The sequence below is a fragment of the Pygoscelis adeliae genome, unplaced genomic scaffold, assembly GCF_000699105.1.
Source record: "Pygoscelis adeliae isolate BGI_AS28 unplaced genomic scaffold, ASM69910v1 Scaffold85, whole genome shotgun sequence".
NCBI classification, from domain to species: domain Eukaryota; kingdom Metazoa; phylum Chordata; class Aves; order Sphenisciformes; family Spheniscidae; genus Pygoscelis; species Pygoscelis adeliae.
Window position 1 is genome coordinate 4,250,308 of NW_008824900.1, and position 16,454 is coordinate 4,266,761.

A 16,454-nucleotide genomic window follows, 5' to 3' on the forward strand; every position below is an offset into this window, starting at 1 on the left:
AAACGTTCTCTAACATTGAGGCCAGCGGTACTTTGTGATGTATATGAAAACACTTTCTGAAAATAGATGCAAATGTCCTTGGCGGTGAGTTAAAACAGAGTGGAAGAGTATTCCTGTTTCAGCATCGAGAAATAATTTTACTCATTTGTTTTGCATTTGTTTGGGTTTTTTAAAGATTGTAAGAGAGCAGTAGTAAAAGGATCAGAGCTGCTAAAACTGAATTAACTGTGCATACACAGAGAAAGAAAAGAAAGGACAAAAGAAAGGTCCCTACCATCTCCAACAAACTGAAGGAGGGCTAGATCAATTTGTCTCTTCCAAGGTGATCCTTTCTGAAGTGCTATTCCATAGCCCGTAGTGGCAAAGATGTATCCACTCCCTATTGTGACAAGTTTGCAGCCTTCATCTCTTCCAGCCTTGTAATTCAGCACTGCTGCATCATAGATGAAAGCATCCAACTTCCTGAAATAAAAGAAAACATTTTACAAACCAAATAATTAGGGACAGCTGTTGTCAGACTTCTTTTGTCCTTGATGCTAGGACCCTGTTGAATATCATATGGATTCTTTGATATCATTAATTACATATCCTGCTCTGCTGTATCTAAAATTAACAAAAGGCATCTATTTTAGTGAGGGGAAAGTAGGACACATACTTTTGCATTTCTATTTTAAGGGATGCTGTTAAAAACTACTGAGCAGGAGAAACCAAGCTACAAAATGTCTTGCCCTGTTATCTTTGTATCTTTGCTCTCAAAATGGATAATAAGTATCTTGAGATGCAAAATGATCTCCAAAAACAACACAAATGACGATAGAGAATTTAGAATTGAAACAACAATAACCAATAAGCTTATTTAAAATACTGAATGAGACTGAAAACATGACTGCACCAGTTTTCCACATACACTCTTATTTTATGTCTCTTTCCAAAAATAAACAACGCAGGTGGAGGTCAAGTCCTTGCTAAGACAGAGGAAGGTATTGGAGCATATCTGATATAGTTATCTAAATCCTGCTTAAAAATTATAGAAAATATTTCTTTATGATTCGCAGTTCCAAACATATTATTTGTGTACCTGGAGCACAGCAGGTATAAAGGAACTTGTTGTGGAAAAGTTCAAGCCTTTCAGCCCACCTACCTAAAAATGTAAGAACGGGATAATCCCATTCTCTAAGATATACAGGGAACACAATAAAATAGAGGAAAACAAAATCAGTAAGGAAAGGAAAAGAGGCCATGTCCTTCAGGGATAATTTTTAAGAAGCACTGTAAAGCAAGAGTTAGAAGAGACAGGTGCATGGATATTTCACAAATGAAGCCAGTAACAGTGCATATACAAGAAGAGGAGGCCATTTGGAAGGACAATCACCTGCCAGCAGTAGACCTCAGTCAAAGAAGACACTTATACCTACAGAAATTCATATGCAATCTGTAAAAGGAAAAAAATAAAACTTAAGTTTATTTTGTATTGCTGCCCTCATCTGCAGCCAAACTCTTTAATTTAAGATTTCTACCACTTGCACAAGATCAGCAGAATACAGAGGCAATAGGAAAAAACTATTATCTCAGGCCAAACCCCACCTAAATGATACACTAAACCAAAGTTGTTATGTCCCCCAGTAACACACTCTCCCTTTTCAACATCTTTGCCCATCCCATTCAGAGGAATGAGGAGGACACAGCTACACAATCAGCTTCACAGGTTGATGTAGAAGGAGTCTTCACCCTGCCACCCTCGCTGGCACTGCAGCTCCCAGGCACTGCCGGCACTGCCTGCTGTGCCTTTGAAGAGCCACAATGCATTACTGTGGAGCACTGCTAAAATTTCCTGATGGGATGCAAATGACAGAGGCTGGCAAAATACTGCTCAAACAGTTGGGACCTGTCTTCATGGAAAGGGAATTATAACAATAAATTAATTGTGGCACGAACAGGTACAAAAGCATCAACTTCAATTATATTATATCAGTATGCATCAGTTGCGAATTCTGTTGCTGTTGAAGTTTTGGAATCACACTTGCCACTAGCTTAAAGCAGTTTAAGTTGATAAAGTTTTTCATTTATACCCACAGAACAGAGCAAGACCTAGGCATATCAGATTTTGGCTACTGACAGAAAAAAAAAATACTTTAATGCATGACATAATTCAATGTTTGTTCTCAAATGATCAATCAACAGATTCATACAGAACCCTAACTTTTGCAGAACTCTAGATCAGATAGCAAAAAAGTGGCTCTAAAAAAACACCCCTATCCATCTCACATTAAACCAAGAGAAATACCAGGAGAGACTGAGGTTGTTGGATTTTGTCTGCTGTCATGAAAAAGTGAAGGGTGAAGTTCCTGTCACTAATTACTGTACTTTATTGCTTCCCTTCAAGGATGCTTACCCCAACAGTTACCATTCAAGTCATCAAATTGGAATTTAGTGAAGTAGTTAATTTAGAGAAAGTACAGGTGGCTCATGCAACCATTAAAAGAAATAGCTGGGCCATCATTTCCTTTGTTTTTCCACTCTTCCCTAAAACTCATTTTGTGCAATCCTCAGCTTAAAAGTCAGCTTAGCTCCATCAATGCTGAAAGTCTGACTCTCTCCTTCCTTTAAATGGGTAATTTAACATGAAGAAAACAATTGCTAAACATCTGGCAGGTGATGTGTCACAAATTCAATCCAGAAATAAGATATGGATGGCTACCTAGCACTGAGGATAACTAAACTGGAAATAGCCAAGAGGGTTGGGGTACTGCCCAAGCCTGCAGTCTTCAACACAAGACCAAAGTTTTCTAAATGACGTGCTTTGATTCAGCACTTCAGAGGCAATCTTTGGTTTGTGTAGAGAGAAAGAACAAAAATCCACGTCCTTTGGGTAGGCGCACAAGGGAAAAAAAGGAAACCGCTTGCCGTACCCTCAAGATACTTGCAACATTTCTGATCTACAGCAGACAATTACCATAATCAATACAATCTAATCTCATGCTTTTAGACCTCCACAGTTATCTGTGAGGAAGGAAGGATACTTCCCCTCTCAGTGCATGCCTTTGGCTCAGGCAAGGGATTGGAAGGTAATGGTCCTCTCTGTGGGTACAGGCACTGCTGCAACCAGCTGACCTAAGTTAAAATACACTCTAGAATTTGTCATCTGTTTATTCTGGGATTTATAGTTTTGCAATGTAAGCATATAAAACACATGCTGGTAAACACAGAGAAAATATAAAGAGTCAGCTATTCTTCTGTCAAAACAGTCAGAAATACAGAGGAAAAAGAGATCTTTGCTAAAGACTCCAGGGCAAAAGCCTTGTGCTACCTTAGAAATCACACTCTTCATATGCAGCTTGCCTCCTTAGTTATTGAGCAGTGTAGTAAAACCTTGGGACAGAAAGACAAGGCACAATCACGGTTTCACTCACTCGCTGTGGACCCACCTGCCCAGCTTCCCAGAGAGTCTGGCATCAGCTGCAGTAGGTACACACAAGGAAAGCCGGTTCTGAAGACGTAGAAGGCTTTACTTGAGGGTTTTCTCTATACTACTTCTATAAGGTCACAATAAATCTCATTACGCAAACCGATTTAAGAACATGAGGTACTTTCTTGACAGATGCTGAGTGCTGAAAGGTTCTGCTATCAGTTGCTGCCCAATGTCTCAACTGTAAACCAAAAAGTTGACTGCCCTGAAAAAGTCTTGCTGTCTACAAATACAAACTCATATTCAGAATATCTTTTCTCCATTTCCAACATAAATCTTATAACCTCTCAAGGCTTAATTATCTCTTCATCATGTGCTGATTACAGAAGTACTATTCCTTGCAAAGCAAAGCTTCAGAACATGATGTACCCCTGCAGCGTGGGCAGGGAGTAACAAACCACGACTGAAGCTCTCAGATGTTAGGGCACCTAACCCTTCCATCACCAGGAGGTGAATTTCCCAACACTGAATTTTTAAGACCTTTCAGACAACTTGAAACATTCCTCAATAAGAGTTTCCAAAAACTGAAACAGTAAAATCTGGGCAAGTCTGAAAATTTGACCCTTTCCAACTTGTTTGCAAAGATGGCAGTGAGCATAAGCTCTGGAAGAAGACAAAGCAGGCATTTGGGCAGGCCAGCGGGCTGCTGGGGCCACAGAGGACTTTCCTTCCTGCCATGTCTATGTAGGCAAAGCCACATCTGCTGTTTTGCTTGGCACTGACAGAAGAGCCAGGCTGCACGCATGGCAGTCACTGCTGGATGCAGTAGCCCATCCTTGTCTTGTCATTCTCAAGGCAGGACTCGCAAGCCCGGATCTGTGCTCCAGCTCACCCTTTTCTTCTTTCTCTTCTTTTTCTACAGACGGACTGGCAAGCCCCAGGATCTTCGCTCTTGTGGCAGCAAAATTCAACTGTGCTACACAGCTGAGAAGCTTTGTATTGGTCTGAGTACTGACCGCTGCTGTTTAAGTTACGTACTCACTGTAAAACAGCTTACACGCACCAAGTACAGCACCCCACATCAAGAAAGGCTCAAAGCCTCTTGCAAACCTTAGTCATGTAAAAATGAATCAATTAACTTGTCATTTCAGTGCAGCCACTTCAGGGGCGAAAAGCTTTGTCACATTGTGTAGGTTTAAATAAACTGCTAAGAACTATTAGAAAGATGAAAGAGAACTATAGAAACTGGAATGCAGCAAGAAACAAGATTTATAACTGCCATGAACTAGGCAAACGTGCCAGGCATCTTCAATGAATGCAGAGGAACAGGACTACAGTGTCATGACTCATTTGAGCAACTGGCAGGTTTGTAAACTTCCTCGGAACTACTGCAATAATCCTGGGTAGGAAAGAAAATAAACATTTTGGAATATTTATACGAGAGAGACCACAAAGGCAAATGTCCTTCATTACCTAGCGAGCACAAAGAGGAAAGGGGGTGGGGCGAATTTTAGCTCGCACAGTGTAGGAGAACATCAGGTGTTATAAAATTATGAATTGGAATAGTTCTAAAAAAACCCCAAAAGGACATTACTGAATGTAATAATTTGAAGCGGGAGATCTATAAAAAACAAATGTGGACAGTCTCGTACCTAAACATTTATGAGTCACCAAGAAGTATAAAAGTTGAAAAATCAGAATAGCTATTGCAAAAACCCATTCTCTAACGTGTTACTGTACGCATTCAAAAATGCCTGTGTAAAGAAAATTAAAGTTAGAGGAAAAGGTACAGAAAAGTAATTTCAGAAAGGCTGAAAACACTTCCTTATTATTTTCCCCATCTTTATTATTGGCACACACTTTTCATCAAATTCCTATGATGAAAATTGAAAAGCAGGATTAGGAAAATGCTCCCTTATTAGTCATAGCTTCTTCCTCAACAACAGTAGTATAGCTCACTTGGAAAATGTTACTTTGCTTCCTTAACCAACTACATGATCCTTCAGCAATTTTGTTTTCTTGATGGAACAAGAGGAAAAAATCTAAAATGGCAATCTGCTCAGTAGTTCTGGAGACACAAACAGTAATCCAGCACGCTAGAAATCAATCTCTTTCAGTTACTTTGTGTTCTGCTATGACCTGTGTCGTAGTATGCAGAAAATGAGAGGGATGCTTTAATACAGTCCTGTTTATTCACATTCTTCTTTTTTACTGCCAAGCACTGGAGTCTATGGAACAAATAATATTGTGTTTCCATTGAGAATCAGAGAAACCGGAGCATGACTGAAGTCACTCTCCAGTTTTCAACTACTGCAGTAAATCCAAACATACAATATCTACAGCAGAATTAATTTCTTGCTAAAGTGGGTACCATTCGGTGCAGTGTTCATCTGTCAGATCCAGGACATTAACTTCAGAATCAATTCTCCTCACTCTCATTTCTTTATGTTTTCTAACACCCCAAATATGTTCTTTTCATGGCCAGACAAAAGCTGTGTATTATTACCAACACAGATTTGACTTACACAAAACCAGAGTGCATGTAATATATGAAGTGCACCATCATAGCAATTTGCTTGCACTGCATTTTGCTGTGAACAGCTATATTGCAGTGAGTTCTCTACATTATTTTTGATGAAGGGTATCTTTTAACTCAAATATGCACCTTCTGGGGCTTGTTCTGAAAAATTAAAGGTCAATTACATATTTAAGAATAATTATTCATTATAAATTATATACATTTTATTCTGAGGAAAGATAGTTAATCAAATCAGATCTATGTTTGAAATTTGCCTAGGTGACTTAAAAAACTAAGAGATGTTATTCCTCAAATTTGGTTGTAAAGAAATGCAAAAGAGACTACAAAGATTATTACATAGCAAGTGTCGTACCTGTTTACTAAGGCTCCAGTCGTGTCTTTTGAAAGCACAATATTTGAAATTACTGTCTTATTACACATATCAAACTGCAAGTCAGTGAATCCTCAAACAATACTTTTAACACCACCTTTGCCCTCCCCTCTTTACCACCACCCCCATCATCAAGAACACTTTTACCTATTAAAGCTTTGTCTCCTAAACACAATTTTGGAGAGACACAGCTCATTTTTAAAACATTCTGCAAAAAACCACTACTTTTTAGCTTTTTTGCTTTTAAAAATAAATTGCATAGTCTGCAGAATAGATGCCTTACATGACACTTAAAGTAGCATTTATTAATTTGATATTAGGTGAAAAACTGGTATCCACTTAAGGCTGGATTAAACATACGCGTATATTTTAGAGATCATCGATACCATTGTTGGGAAGGCAGAAACTGCAAAAATACTGGCTTTAAAATATGATGGATTTACATAACAGATGTATTACAAATTTAATAATTTACATTTTATCCCTTCTTTGTCCACAGAAGAGATAAAAGAAAGTATGTCACGAGAGCACAATGAGAGACACAACGTCATTTGTGCATCTCTAAGACTATGTCCAGGGGATCTAATGCCAAAGGGTCACTATGGAATGCCGCAGCAATCAAAGGGAAAGAAGGCTGCTCTGAAGACGAGGCTTCAGTGAAAGTGCTCTGAAGTGACACTTTGATATTGCTGGAGCAAGAGAAGCAGATATTTAACCTTTAGCATGAAGGACTGATGATTTCTTTCACCCTGTTTTGACTAAAATGCATTTCAGGTTATCTGATGGCACTTCATCACCAGCAGTGACTTTATCTTTTAGAACACATTCAAATAGCTCCATGCAGATCTTAAGTTCACATACGCTGGATGAATTTCTTGACATCTTGACATTGCCAATTCATTTGAGGAAAATTTAACTACCAACCCCCTGCAACAACGCAGGTTAGCAAAGTTTAACCCAGTTAAATGATGAACTCATTAGCAGAGAATGAGCTTCCAACTTTTCTCCCAGCTCAAACCGTCCTCACTTCAATCTTCACACAGAAAAGGTAGACACAAAATTCAGAAGAGCAAGCTCTGACAGACATTAACACCACTGTGAGAGATTGTGGAGGCTTCACCTCACCTGTCAGGGCAATCTCAGGCTGCCAGAAAAGCTGCTGTGAACCTTCCTGCATCACTTGGCTGTGGTTACCTGAACAGGCATATTCGCCCTCCTCGCTCACAGGAGCTCCCATTCACCACCCCTCTGTCCATCCGCCTTTCCAGTCCCTATAACATTTCCCTTAGCAACAAAATAATGGAAAATTTAGTGTGCCTTTATGATTAATTTATGCAATGGAATAGTGTCCCACTTCAAGTCTCAGAAGCCAAGCAATGAAGTACTTGCAGAGCGTCAGTTTATCAAAACACAAAATTTGAAAACTCAAGTAGGGGGAATATATTTTTAGATTAAAGGTTTTGTCCCAGTTACAACAGCATAATGAAGGAGAAATTCAGCACATTTCACCAAGCACCTGATCTCATCCCCAAATCAAATGAATACTAAAACTTAGAATAGCCTCTTCTCAAAAGAAGAGGGGTTAGATGGGATATAGCTACTTTCACCTGTTCATTTTATTTCCAGGTACTTTGTAATATTTAAAGACATTAGACAGATAACTGCATTACCTAGCAAATGGTAATATAGGCACAGGAGATAACCTTTTTAAAAAAAAAAACAACAAAAAACAAAAAACACAGAAGAGCACTCAGGTACTGAGTAAAGGAATTAGAAATACATTACTATAAACTATTTTTTTTCCTAGAGGCAAGTTGCTATGGATCAGCTGAACAGGAGAGACAGGCTATTTTTTCCTTAAAAAAAAAAAAAAAAAAAAAAGAAAAAGAAACCCAGCACATTTATCTCATGGCCATGAAGAAATTCCTGAAAATGTGACCCAGCTTAAAAGAACATGATGATGTCTGCTTCTGTTTATAGATAACTTGAAACTATTGAGGTATGAGCTTCCCCAGACATTTCAATGAGTGCCTTCTTAGATCCCAATAACCTTCTAAATGCCAACAGTAGTATCTGCCTGTTCTTCAAAGCCTGTAAGAACCACCTCCCCCAGAAAGTCCCCTGGAACAGCACATTAAGTTCTACCCAGTCCATCATTTATTTAGACTTTTTAACACATGTGAAGAAATACAAGAATGTGAGAATAACTGCATTTCCTGAAAGGATGGCAAGTGATGGGGAAACAGGGATCAGTCATCAGAAAAACTTATGCCAGAAAATCCTGCCACAAATGGAAATGCCGTAGGAAGTCTTTATCTCTGTGCTGCCAGCTTGGTGGCACTTTGTAATCCAAATCCTGCATTCTGCCCACTTTAGCAGCAACGCTAGCAGTAAAAGCAGGAAAACTATGCCAATTCAGGCACACATTTCTTTTAAGCTACTAGATTTCAGAATTGATACTTTAGTGAACAGATCCTCTGAAAAATGCGCCTAGATGGAAGAGCAAATTTAAATGTTTTCATATCTCTGCAGTCTTTCGGCACAAATAGCAGTTGCCCAGTTGCAAACCAGCTTTCCAATTCCTAATTTGGGTGACTACAGTTGTAACATCAACTGAAAATCATTCCCCCCAGAGTGCAATACCGAAATGAATATTAGAATGAACACTGAAATGAATATTAGATTGAAGTCCAAAAGAAAGCATCATAATGTAAATTGAAATTAAGCTACCCCAGCCATCTAATGCCAAACTAAATAAAGCTGCTGATTGCAGAAGTTGCCTCAACCCTCTCAACGAGGAGAGAAAATACTGAATGGGCCAAACTGTTTAGCAGAGATTTCTTTTTTACAGAATGTCAGGAGGAAAATCATTACGACATTATTAGCTCCTTCAGATGGTTTTAAGGAAAGTGTATTTGTATTTGGACAATAATTTAGTACTTACTGTCAAAATTGATAGGGATAAATAGATATTCTGTAGCATGGCAAACATCCTGCTCTCCCACGTAGTTTTGGATCTTTAAGTGCTGTTTGATTTACAAGTTTCCTCAGAGGTCTATATGGTTAGGAATATGTATACACGGGCAGTAGATCCTCAGTGGCTTAGATTTAGGTCCCAATAACCTATGACACTGGTGAACAATACATGCTTAAGGAGGAATAAAAGAAACAAGGCGTGTATGGATGCTATTGTTCCTGAATGTATCTTCTTGGCTTCAGATGAATGGATATTTCATGAGCTACAGGCTGTATTAAGCCCCATCATGTTTAATAGCTGCCAAATTATTCACCTTCCACCAATTCCTTCAGTTTCTTTCTGAGCTTGTTTTAATTTTGGTATTCACAACATCTGATCTCCAGAATGTAACTATGCCAATTTAACTCCACAAACATAATACTCTATCAATCACTACTGAACTTTACAAAGGTCTGGTGCCAAACAGGGAAAAAACAGAGACACTAAGAGAGAGAGGAGGGAGCAAAGAGAGGAGACCGACTGATGTTCACTTTTACTTAAACAACAAAAAAAATCTTAAGTGGTCTACAGTTGTGATTATTTCAACCTGTCAGCCCTAAAGAGTACTACAGAACAACAATTTCTGAAAGTATTCTACATCTCTATTTCCACTCCAGCTATGAGGCAGAAAGTAGTCAGGCATAAAATATGATACTGCATATACGATTTACAGCAAAAGTTGCCTGAACTCATCAGTGCTTCAGATGTGGTCTAGCTCGGGTTCAGATTTTATTTGACTGAGAATAAAATTAAAGTTCAGTTCAGCTTTTTTCTAAGGAGTTCCCATGGTACTGTCTCACAGCTCTACTGAATTTTTTATTTTGTCTTTCAGACCAGCTGCAGAAATGGATGCTTCTAAGCGTCAGCCTCCAAAAATGTCCAAAAGTTACATGCAGAAAAATGGTCCAGTGGGTGCCTTTGTGTGGAAGTAGAGCAATCCAGGAGCTAGGTAAATCAGTCCTCTAAGCTATTTTATATTCCTGACCGTTAGTTATAAGTACCATTGACAGTGAATTATCTGAAATATTAATTTCTCATCTTATGTCACACATTCATATTTTGGATTTATCACCCCCTTAAAGGAATGATCACCTGGCACAATAATTTGCCCTTTCAGGGTCTGACAAAAATATTTTAAATTAATATCCTATAGATCTGATGAAAATATGGACAGTAATTTTCTTAAACATTTCTTCTTAATGAAACAACATTTAGACATACAAATTGGATTCATCACTCAGTACTTTCCTTAAAAAAAAAAAAAAAGGCTAATTCCTATCTTAGATTATAAGTTTTGTTGTAGTAACAGCAGATGCAGACTCAGGAAAATATTTTTCCAATCACACATGAAAAAACAAGTTTCAGGTTCGGTAGTTTAAACTGGTGAATTTTGAGTATCCCAAAAGTTCTCTAAGGCTTTCACACTTTGAAAGACACTTTGAAAGAGAAGAACATCATTCCCTCTTCATCAAGATCAGTACATACTTCAACTACAGGCTGCTGTTTCAGTGACATCTTAAAAATGTGACTGGATCAAGGATCTCCCATCTAAAAACTGGCTATTTCAGTTGCTGTATTTGATTTTTAATCCTGTTTTTGAAGCTTGTGAAAAACACAGAAGCCAAGCAGGCTCAGAATAGAGAGCTTTGACGAGTAGGCCATGAGAAAGCAGGAAAACATCATGTTCTTAGAATGATAGCTGCATATTAAGGATTTGATACATTATTTTAAAATTCAGTTGCATAAAATAGTGCTTGTGCTAAAGTTGTCTCCAGCACAGTTTCTCTCTTCAGGTATCATAACAGGCATCCAGGAGGGTCGCAAGCAATAAATTATTACAAATATCTCATGCTGCCCGCCAACCTTTCCCTTTCTCCCTCAAACACACTTCGGAGTCAATCATCTCTGGCAATTTCTTAAAAATTTGGTAAAAGAATTGCTGTATGTACTGTAACATTAAAAGTATAACAAAAGAGTGAATATGCTCAATTACAAATACTGTAAGGTGTTGTCAATCAGAAACAGTCAAAAAATATTGAGCCACTAGATTAAAAGTTTAAAAATTTATGTCTGCTGAACATTTCTTTGAGTTCTGGTTGCAAGCTGTTACTATCTGCCCACAAGAATGATGAAGAACTTGTGCTTTTTATAAAAAATTAAAATGTATAATTTTTCTCTCAAACAGGTAATTTCTCTCATAGCTTTCCCTCCTCTTTTTAGGTGAAAAGGTATGAACCACAGAAATAATAAAAAACTTTGATGAAAATTTTGATGACAGTTTTTCTGTAAAAATAAATTGAAAATACTGCAAAAAATACTGAAATTGTTTTTGCATCCAAGTGGAGATGTCAGCTGGCTGCCTAAAAGACAAGTTTGTTTTGTTTTTTACTTTAGGCACACCAACACTTTAATCGACAGCCCTAATTAACAGAAGGACCTGTTGGGCACAACCTGAATTGCGTTCCAGCCGACAGAAATGGAGATGTTTGCCTCCTGCTTTTGCCTGTGCTATGCTGCAGAAGCTGCCAGCACAGCCCCTGACCAGTTTGTATCTGTTCAGCAAATAAGAGTGTGCAAAGCTGTGAATTGGATACAATTTATAAGCCCTGTAAGCACAACAGAAATCCAATTCAGGCCAACAAACTTAGAGACTAGGGGTTAAAAGGGCATCAGAGCCTTCTAGGGTCTTCTCTTGCATTTTCTCTGCTTAGTACCATTGGATTCTAAAAAAAATATTAATAATCAAATTGTTGTTTTCACATGGGAGAGTGTGCTTGCGGGGAGGAAATAACTTCTCATCCCATTCACACTGTTCAGTTAGATACTTTCAGGCATTTCTTCTAGCATTATTATTTGTCGTTAAAAAATGCTGAGGAATAGAATCATCACATGTTCCTATCAGAGCGACTAGCAGCCCAGGACACGCCTGCAGGCTGATAGCATCTTCTTGGGGTACAGCTCAAATTTGATAATTCACTGCATCTGAGGCCATACCTGCCGAGGCTCCGGCAGTGCAGAAATACTATCACCACAGCATTCTTTCCAAGCGGCTTCGTATTTCTGCTGGCATGCCGCAGACGACTAGGGAATAAGGTATTAAACTTGATGTGCATAGACTACCAAGCATAGCAATCTTTAACAGGAAGGCAGATGGAGCCCCAAGTAAACTTTAGCATCAAATCCCTGAATATATAGTCACAGCTGTGGCTGTAAATAAAAACTGAAAACCACTCATGGCAGCGAGGGGGTCTGCAGCTGTAAAACAAGGGTCTGCTTGCCTGTGGAACACAAGGGATTCATTACTGCAGTTCCCTTGAAACCAGTTATATTCCCAGCTTTTTGCAATGAAACTGAAATAAAGTCCTCACATCAATATGCTGCCATAACACAGCATCAGTTAGACCATCTCTTTTCTTGAAACAAGATATACACTGTGTGATACTCAGTTGCAGTCCTCATAGCCAGGAAAATTAAGGAAGTGAAGAAAAATCAGATGGATTCATCAGTGACAGGCAATAGGCAAGTGAATTTTATCTCTATAGTAAGAAGAGACTCTCCCAATTAAATTTTCTAATGTCAGCCATTAGCAGTTAAATCCCAGACAATATTCCAGTATAGATGTGCTGGGGCAAAGGTGAGAACATGAAATGCATTTCCAGTTTATTGCCATTGCATTTTGTCCTCTTGACAGTTTTACAGCAGCAGAACACTCAATACATGGAGAAACACTACATGCAAACTCAACAGCTATGAGCTGATACAACCCACACCGAAGAATTACACAGGTAAGGTTGTTTTGCTTGCAAAAAGATAGCATTCTTTAACTATAACCTCTTCCGGAAAAACATAGCAAGCCAAACAGAAGCAAACAAACCCAAACATCCACTGTAAACATAATGCAATAATTAACTACTTCTTATTCGAAGACTTATTCTCTCTTCAAGAAGCAGAATCAATAGGATCTCTCTCTCTGGTACAGAGGATTCTAGAAATGTAGATTAATTAAACTCAGCATAGACAGAAATGCTTGCGATGCACTTTCAGAACTTTATTTCATCAATAAACATCTAAAGAACACAGAGGAGCTACCATGGCTCTAACACAGCTGGACTTCACCCACCAAGAATACATTAGCTAATGTCTTACAGACTTTACTCTTCTGAATAATGCTCAGGAAAATAACTGCCATTTCTGTTTTCATTAAGGAAAAGGAACAGGAAACTCTGGAGAATTCCTGAGCTGCTCAGTCCTGCCTAAAGAGCAAACTGAAGCTCTGCAGGTAGCACAGCAGATGTGGTTCAGCTGATCCCTTATATGCATGAAATTTAGGGAAAAACACCAGTACATTATTTGACAAGCTTGTAAGATCGTGATTACTTTCAGTACTAAATTGCATTGAAGGAGGGACAATATTTTGCCATTTTGAAAAATATTAAGTAGAACCTCAATAATAAGATGCGTGAATTGTGCTCCCTTTTAACAGGCCTGGTTGCAAACTGATACCTTTAATTAATAAATACAGAAAGTTCTGCTGTTGTTCATATGGTGTTTCAGCAGCTGAGAACTATATCTGTGAATCTCAGAAATAAGACACTACTGACAAGAGGTAGATAATACTGAGACTTTACAGATTTTGTTTTTTAATATTTTCAGAAACAAAGGTTAATTTCTTTTCAAACAAAGGGGAAAAGCCAATATAGCTGATAAATTTGCCTTCACCATTGATAGCAACAAGCCTTCATGAGTAAGCTGCAATGAACCCCCCATGGGGATTCACCTGAAGGAGTAGATATAATGTCAATGTCAGTCTGAAGCAAAAACCTCATTTCCATTTTGATTTGCAGTATTTCCCAGCTGATTCCTTTCTGGAATGATCTCAAACATTTTCAATGTTAATTGAACAAGATAGGTCCAAGCCTGTTGCCCATGTAGTGAAGTTGTTTTTTCTAATTAAAAAAAACAAATGCAGATGCTTTCCTTGTAAGTTAATTTTTGAAACACTATTAGCTTCACCTCTCAAAGATGAAAACAGAAAGGGGCTAGGTATTTTGTTCAAGGCTTCCCAGACACGGATGTGAGCATGCTCATCTCTGCACGTACAGCAATACTCCAACACAAGACCTATCTAACCCCTGCACCAGACCAGGAAATAAAGGCAGGAACATCATTTATTTTATACACATTTCTATCCGTATTTCTGCTCTTGAGGTTTTTCCCGGCCATGTTAGTGACTGCACTGAAGCAGCTGATTTTTCACTTCTTGTGAGAAAGCAAGATAAAAAACCCAGTTTGTTTTTTAATTTGTTTTCAGAATGAGGAAAGGGACATGAGCATGTCTCTAACAAAAAAGACATCCTAGAGAAATCTGTGCATCTGAAGCTTTATGTTTGTCTCCTTCCCGCTTCTCCTTCCAGTTCAGCTCAATAACATTATGTATTAAACAAGATGGTCTCAAAGATATTCCCAATCCATCTCAAGAGGCTAACGCTAATTAAGGCTGATCAAAAGACTTATGAGTTTAAGATACAGCAAAACCAGACTGAACTGTGACAAGAGACTACTTGATAGTTTGATTCCATTTAGATCAGATGCCACATGTGTAACATTATTCAGTCATTAAGTATTGCCTGATTGCTGGTATTTTTTGCTCCACCTTAAAATCAGAATCAAACACTGTATATAAGGAATTAAAGGGGACTAAATCTTATGTCTTCAATTAAGCAAAAGTAGTTTTAAAAGTGAGATTGGAAATACACACAGGTTATACAAACATTCTTCACGAATAACACAGGTACCATTTATTTTGACTCACAGCAGCAGTTATCAACCAGACAATCTTTGTAAGTCCTTCCCAGGTCTCCAGTCTATGACTCTATAATTACCATGTAGTTCATCTTCAAAAACCTGTGCAGAAGCAGCAAGCTTTACCACATGTAAGAAAAATTGCTCATTGTATGCTACCAATGATGAGGATGAAAAAAGAAAAAATATAAAAGTAGGGGAACAGCTTTGACAAGAGATAAAGATGAAAACGTACAAAATAGCTGTAATAAGGTAAGCAGAACACATACATACTGAAGAGCAAAATACAAATTATATATTTGCTCAGAAGCGGTTTGAGGAAGGAGAGACAGGTCATCCTCAAAAAAGCAGTAGCAACATAGGCTCCGTGGGGCAAGAAGTATTAAAAATCATGGGATCAAGCGAAATAAGGAAGGTGAAAGCTCGATCAAGTCTATATAAGGATGAAAGGGCAAACTTTATATGGAAGAGAGAAACAATCTGGTCAAATAATTCATGAGGGAGAAAGGAAGAAGATACAGTGCGGGTATATAAAAAATGAGGAAACAGATACATATACTGAGGAACAGAACAGAAAATTTGGTAGAAAAAGTGAAAAATGATGTTTTTGAAGAATATGAGTCTGGAGAAAAAGAAGAGGCAGGCTGTCCTGGTTTTGGCAGGGATAGAGTTAATTTCCTTCCTAGTAGCTGGTACAGTGCTGTGTTTTGGATTTAGGGTGAGAACAATGCTGATAACACACCGATGTTTTAGCTGTTGCTAAGCAGTGCTTACACTAGTCAAGGACTTTCCAGCTTCCCATGCTCTACCGACTGAGAAGGCTGGAGGGGCACAAGAAGCTGGGAGGGGGCACAGCCAGGACAGCTGACCCAAACTGGCCAAAGGGACATTCCATACCATGGGACGTCATGCTCAGTATATAAAGCTGGGGGAAGAAGAAGGAAGGGGGGGATGTTTGGAGTGGTGGAGTTTGTCTTCCCAAGCAACCGTTATGCGTGATGGAGCCCTGCTTTCCTGGAGATGGCCGAACACCTGCCTGCCCATGGGAAGGAGTGAATGAATTCCTTGTTTTGCTTTGCTTGCGTGCGCGACTGTTGCTCTACCTATTAAACTGTTTTTATCTCAACCCACGAGTTTTCTCACTTAAAAACCCACCCCCACGGGGGGGGGGGCGGGGAGTGAGCGAGCGGCTGCGTGGTGCTCAGTTGCCAACTGAGGTTAAACCACGACAGTCCTTTCTGGCGCCCAACGTGGGGCTTGAAGGGTTTGAGATAATAACAGATTAACCTGAGTGTATTAAGGAACTTATATCTGTTAATAG

General features: G+C 38.7%; 1 protein-coding gene across 1 annotated transcript in view; it reads right to left on the minus strand.

The window, feature by feature from the left end:
• Nucleotides 1-16,454, minus strand: part of GRIN2A (glutamate receptor, ionotropic, N-methyl D-aspartate 2A) — a 184,505-nt gene that overhangs the window by 18,342 nt on the left and 149,709 nt on the right. The window contains exon 10 of the mRNA XM_009324731.1: nucleotides 275-462. Within this exon, the coding sequence (XP_009323006.1) occupies nucleotides 275-462 (188 nt within the window). The remainder of the gene's footprint in view (nucleotides 1-274; nucleotides 463-16,454) is intronic.